The sequence below is a fragment of the Fulmarus glacialis genome, unplaced genomic scaffold (genome assembly GCF_000690835.1).
Source record: "Fulmarus glacialis isolate BGI_N327 unplaced genomic scaffold, ASM69083v1 scaffold22741, whole genome shotgun sequence".
NCBI classification, from domain to species: Eukaryota; Metazoa; Chordata; class Aves; order Procellariiformes; family Procellariidae; genus Fulmarus; species Fulmarus glacialis.
This window is the reverse complement of record NW_009191244.1, coordinates 59,550-66,180: the sequence shown is the minus strand read 5'-3', so window position 1 is coordinate 66,180 and position 6,631 is coordinate 59,550. Positions and strand designations below refer to the sequence as shown.

The 6,631-nt window shown below is 50.2% G+C and overlaps 1 protein-coding gene across 1 annotated transcript in view; it reads left to right on the top strand.

The window, feature by feature from the left end:
* Positions 1-476: 476 nt before the first annotated feature.
* The window catches only part of LOC104083215 (protein FAM78A-like), a 9,557-nt gene continuing 3,402 nt past the window's right edge, over positions 477-6,631 (top strand). The window contains 2 exon segments of the mRNA XM_009586624.1: positions 477-776; positions 779-1,049. Of these exon segments, the coding sequence (XP_009584919.1) occupies positions 719-776; positions 779-1,049 (329 nt within the window). The 5' untranslated portion in view covers positions 477-718.

Sequence of the window (6,631 nt, the reverse complement as noted above, 5' to 3'; positions counted from 1 at the left end):
GGGAGGCTCGCCGCCGCCTCCTGCCCCGCTGCGCAGCCCCCGGAGCCCGGCTGCGAGAGCGGGACCGCCGCTTTATTCTTTATGGTTTCGGCTATTTCTAAGGGAAAAAAAAAACAACAAAACCAAACAATCCTCAAACCCAAAGCCCTGGCGGAGGAGCCTCCAAAATCGGAGATTTGGCTACTTTCTGCATTTTCCAGCCGTCGTTTCTTTCTGTTATTATTGTAATTTTGTGCGAAAGGAAGTTATGAACAACTGCAAGTCAGGAAGTGGAAATCCACACCGGTTGTGACAAGCTGGGGCTAAAAACTATTTCATTATTTATATAGATATGTCTATCAACGTTCTGCTTTTCATCCAAAGAATAAAGGGAAATACTGGCTAGTCCTATGTTTGACGGTGAATGACAGACCGCATCTGAGAAAGGGAAGGACTAAATATATCAGCTAAGAACACCACCGTTATTTATTGAACTCAAGAGACCTTTTTTTTAACCCAAAGACCGTTTGAGCGAAAGATTTAATGGGTCATTAAAAGGGGAAAAAAATTTAAAGGCCCTTTTGCTTCTGAAGTGCAGCTAACCTTAAAATAGGAGCAGTACTTGTAAGACAGATACTCAAATTAAGGCTTTACATAATGAATTTTCTATCCTATGGATATCAGTTTTGAGATTACAAACCAAGAAGATCTGTAATTGATCTAGCACCAGATAATTTCAATGCCTAATATTCCCCAGGATTGCTGGAGTACCCTAGGAGCTGCGTCGGACTGTATTCGGGGTATGCCATGGGCTGTATTCAGAGTATTAGCTGCAAATCCAAAGTTTTCCGGGAAAGTATTTCAGTGATTGAAGTCAAAGCCTCCATCGATCCCATTCCCACCAGCATTGACGAGTCCTCCAGCGTGGTACTGCGCTACCGGACCCCTCACTTCCGAGCCTCTGCGCAAGTGTTGGTGCCCCCTATTCCCAAGAAGGAGACCTGGATCGTGGGCTGGATCCAGGCTTGCAGCCACATGGAATTTTACAATCACTACGGGGAACAGGGAATGTAAGTATTTCCAAGAGCGCGTGCGGGTGTGTTTGCCTAGCGGGAAGAAAGAGCGGGAGGACCATGGCCTGGCTGGGAAATACTGGATTAACCCAAAAATGGAAATCCAGTTGGTTTGATTTTAAAACCCAGTTCTTCTGAAACTTTCTCATACATTAAAATACAGGAGAGCTTGTCCCTGCCCTTTTAAAGGAGTAGGTCTTCTCTTCTAATGGGAATGTGCCCAAGCCCTAACCAAAACCCCCTGGTTCTGGTAGGAACCCAAAAGCAATGCTGTATTTCACAACAGCTTTTGAGCAGCACTGGAGATCCTGAAATCCCAGGTCAGCCCTGCCGCTACAGGCACCCCTCTTTTTGATATGCATTTTACACGAGGGGTTCCCCTGACCTCCAGCTCCTCTCTTCGGCATCCCTCCCCATCCCTTACCAGGTAAAACTGAGCGTTGACAAGCCCCAGGGAAACCCGAGGGCTGACACTTGTGGCACGGTGCCGTCCCCAGCGTGCTGTATTCTGCTGCAGTGGGCCATGGCTGTCAGCTCCACAGCCCACCAGCTCTGGGAGCAGACTTTAGCGTCACAGGAGGAATCCTGCTTGCTTTGCCCATGGTAGCAGGCAGCCCACGGGGGAAGAACAAGATGGATTTAACCCACTGATAATTAAACCCTTTGCATCACCTTGGGGCAGGGTGAAAATTTCACATTACCCTCCTTTTGGGTAGTGTAAGAGTGGGAATATGTAGCTATATATGTAAGGCAGGGGAAATCTAGGGGCTGTTTGCACACCAAAAACCCTGTGTTACTGGTCACACAGTCATAGTGAGACAGGAATGAGTCAAATTAAAATGTCACCTCCCTACTGTGAAAAGTCATCTCTCCCCAGTCCCTGCCAGTTTGTTCACCAAATGTTCTTGCAGGCTTTGGCCCGTAGTTGAATCAGCAACAGCACCTGATCTCCAAATGCCTGCACAGAACAGCAATTCTGCAACTCACGGCGCTGGGCAGCACCAGGTGCAGCAGAAATCTGTCTGTCCAGCCACGGGGACAAAAGCTGACCGCAGAGCCCGGTGCTGGCAGGAGGTTTGGTGGCTGGAGGCGCTGATGCTGCCCGGTCTCGGGGGACAAGGGAGAAAGGACGGGAAGGTCAGGTTTAAGCAACCCTCCTGTCTGCTCATCGCAAGTGCCCCCAAGTCAGGGGGTGCCGGCTCAGCCCCTCAAGGGTCATTCTGGGTGGCTTAAAAACTGGTGGATGAGGAGGGCGGAGGGAGGATGGGAACACGGAGGAGGGCTGGAGAGCAGGACAAACTCTGACTTAATGCAGTGCCTTCCGGAAGGCCTGAACATCTGCCCGCACGCCCCGGCCCTTCTTCCCTCCCTTCTGCCTGTAAGCCCGGATGAGGACTCGGGTTCAGCATCTCAGACGCAAAGCGAATACGCGTTGTAAGATGCGGACCAGAGGGAAGGGCATGCCGAGGGGAGCCGTAAGTGACAGACCATCCCCCCCTTCTGTCCCCACGTCCCCTCTCTGCTCAAGCAGAAAGTGCCCTGAGAAGCAACCTAGCACCTGGCAAACACCAGCAGTGAGGCTCAGCGAGGGAGAAGACCAGCTTATCTTGATTTTAAAAGTACTTACAAGAGGCCCGAAATCTGTAGGCTTTTTGGCTCCAACACCATCTTTAGCAAGGACAATTTGTTGCTCAGATGTTCCCAATTCCAGGCCTTTGGGATTTGCATGTGTAATTCTCAGGCTCATTTAGAAATCCTGTCTTTAGCGACCAGCTGCAAAGGGAAACAGAAAAGTCCACTGTACATAAATACAGCTCACATCCACTGACATAAAGAGGACTGGGCAGAGAGCTATTCTGCCAGCGCTGCTGTGGGCTGCAAACCTCAACATGTCACTTTATTTCTCTGCACCTGAGTTTCCCTGTGTTTAAAATGAGGATTTGGTACAGTCTTCCCTTGCTGGAATGCTCTGAGACAAAAAAAGTTGTATCTGCAAGCTAAGTGCTGTAAACAGGTAGTCAGAATTAAACACTGCAGCTATGTATAGGAGAGCTGTTAGCCAGAAAATCATGGAAACAAAGATTTCCCCTAGGAGGTTCATTGACATTTAACTGATACAAAAAAAAGTTACCCAAACATAAGTAGGAATAGGTCTGCTTCTCCGCTCTCTTTCTATAGACCCGTCGCCATCTGAAAGCTATAAATAAAGGCATTTGGGAGGAAAGGCTGTTGAAACATGCTCTTGGAAGACCTTTACATAGAGAGGGACAGGACACAAACCTGTCTGAAAGGATGGGCCAAGCCTTTAGCTGGTGTAACTCAACATAATCCCACTGCCCTCCACGGAGCTGCATTGATTTATGCCAGCAGAGTATTTGTCTCAACTTTCCATGATGAAGAGAGACTACTGCAACATATGTATTTTTAATCACTGTGGTGACAGGCAAACAGAAAACTCCAAATAATAAAAAAATCGGTCGGTCAGTTGGAGCATCAATACTTACAGCAGGCTTTGGATTAATTTTTCACTTTTATGCTCCGAAGTTGTTAGCTGTGTATAAGCTGGCCATTACATTGAGGCTAGAAAGAGCTGAGAAATACTGGAGCAGATGGAGCTGTGCGTAACGCTCCTATAGGGATGTTAGCTACAGAGGGGATCATTTCGACACACGTGTTTAAAGTGGCACTGATAATTTTGGGGCGAAATGCAGCGTTTTTAAATGTAAAAGAAAATATTTAAATCTCAGATAGCATGTAAATGCTGGCATTGTTTTACCTGTAAGTCAGAAGATGCTGCTGGGAACATGAAAACCCCCAGCATGAGGATGCGGGTGTGCTCTCTGACCCCCCCTCCGCACAGAACTGGGGCAAACTCCTGTTCAGCCCCACGGCTGGTATTACCGCTCCCCCCGCGCAGGGTTTTACCCCGTACCCTTAGGGAAGGATACCGCTGTGCAGTGGGAGGCATCAGGTTCAGGCCGTAGAGCTCTGACCTGTGCAGGACACGCTGGACCAGTCCCCGCTGGGATCTCCTGGGGTGGGTGCTGGTTTCTGCACCCAGTTGTGCAGCACCTGGTGGGACCCATGTCAGCGGCTGGGCAACGCCAGAACGGCATTATCCAGCCTTGTTTCTTCATCTCCATGGAGATGTGCAAGAAGCAGTGCAGATGGAGATATGCAAAACAGAGCGATAAATAAATCGGAGTGTGAATACGATCAGCCGAGAACCAGGAGAAGTTTCAGGTAGATATTTCTCCCCAGGAGGACCCGATGGGGCAGCTGGGCAGCATTACACCATCCCTTTACGTTAGCGGGCATCTCTCTCTTGCGAGATTAAATCTTCCGTGCCCTGCAGCAGAGACACAATGAACTCGAGAAATCGACTTGTCAAGAGATTTCTCCCAGTCCTTGGGAGGGAAAACACAATCAAAAACAGATTCACCAAAGAAAAAGGTTACGCTTTCCATGGGAAGATCAGTTCACCAGGGGAATGTACTGAGATGTCCCTCCGGGGGGTCAGAGGAAAAGGCTTTGCTGCCCGTACGTGGCCCCTGGCCCTCACCTGCGCTGGAAGCACGCACCTCAGCCCAGTTAAATAGGTTGTCTGGGCTGACTGGCAGAAATCTGTCCCTTAATGCCAGTTTTCTGCTAGTTTTACTCCCTGAACCAGCGTGCATCAAACATCACTGCCGGTTCAAGCGACGAGGCAGGAGCATGCAGCTGGAGGATGGGGGGAAGAGGGACCACAGCCCCGTGGCTCCGACAGCTGGGGAACAACATCTTAAATTTCCTTCCTGTTCTTCGCTATAACCCTGGCTTGAATTGCTTGACGTGCCGGAGTAGGTGAGAGAGACACTGTAAAGGACAATTTCAAATTAAGCAGCTCTGAATATCAGGTTTGCTTTCTGCCAGCCAGTCTCCGGCACAGGCGCAGCGGCGGAGGGAGGGAGGTAGGAGCAGGGATGTGAAATACCCGAGACGGCTTTTCACTGCGCCCACACATCGCACTGGTACCTGCGCCTGAGCGGGGCTTCTCGTAGGGAGCTGGTGGAAAGGAGGGGTGTTGGAAAGCACGAGGTTACGCAAGTCCATCTGGTCTGTGACTAATTAGGAGCTGGCTTTAAGGACTTGGGGCTGAGGATGCGATAGTGCCTGATGCCTGTCTGAAAAGGTTAACTGAATATACCCGTGTCACTGGGGATGCGCAGGGCTGGAGGCTGCTGTGCTTGGATTTGCTGGCACTGCACAGGCCACTGCAGCGATTGCTTCGGTTTGTGCTGTGGGGCAGCCATCTGGAGGGCTCGGGATCAGCTGGGCTTCATTTCGTCTGACAGAATAAGAAGAAACGTATCTGAATGAGAACTCGGAGGCTAAAACCTACATAAGGCTGCTTGGCTGTCAGCAGCAGGGTTACAGTTGTGCCACAAGAAATAGCTCAAAGTTCCTTCTCCTGCTAGCAAGGAAACATTTGTTAAGAGAGGTTTGTTGGCAGCTCCAGTCTCTGGTGATGCCCATACTGACTCTGAAGGTTTCAGAAGTGGCAGAAACAAGCTTGTCAGTATTATGAGCCAGAATCTACTGATTTTGGAGCTGATCAGCTATAGTGAATCCATGAAACCAGATAGGTTGGTTTCTTTTCATGCCTCTTCCCTGCTATTGTCAGCAAAGTGTTTACTGGGCACTTTCTGGTCTTTGCTTGGCTCGACACCACCACAGAAAGATGCTGATGCAGCCAAAGATCATTCCACAGCGTTCTTTCCAAAATCATCCAGAAGGGCTGTTGTTGGCATATTATTCAACACGGACATACTATGCAAGCAAAGGCTACTAACCTGGCTGGCACGCGGGCTTTGCTGTAGCAGCAGGCGAGGGGCAACCACCACCAGCAGCAACCATCGTGCAGCCTCTGCTTTTGCTCCAGTCATGGGATCGTCATAAGGCCTCATTTTTTTCTTCTCGTTACCAAGCTGCGCAGATAAAGCGTGATGGTTTTGAAACCCCAGGGTTAACCACACTTGCTAGAATTGGGCACAGCGTGCTCCACGAAGAAACACAGGCCAGTTTCTTCTTCCCCGTTCCTGCCCACGCCTTTTCTTAAGCAGGGTGCACTTCTGAGCCACCCTGGGCGCAGCCACGCTGCTCACAAACACGCTCAGCTTTGCGGTGGGGTTTCTCAGCATCCTGCCTTCAGCGACCTGCCTGGGCCCTGACACAGCTCCACTTTTTTGCTCTCATTTGAACCCGGGGCAAATCCCAAGAAGGTCCTGCAATTCTGTACTGGTCTGGGGTCAGATACGTCTACTGGGAATGAAGATGGGGACAAGCAGATCTTAGTTGACCTGCAGTTTCTGAGCATCCTCTACCTAATTCTCCTGCCATTTGCCCGCCGGCTTCTGATCCAAGTAGGCTGGAGCAGCCCGGGGGGTTATCAGCCTCTCGTAGCATCTCAGGTCCCGGTTTGGCACCTCCAGACCCGCAGAGATGCTGTGGCTGCACCTTAGCACTGCGCCTGTCACAGAGTGAACCGCCAGCAAATTGTCCCATCTCATCCCCGGTGACAGCCAAGCTGACTACCTGCC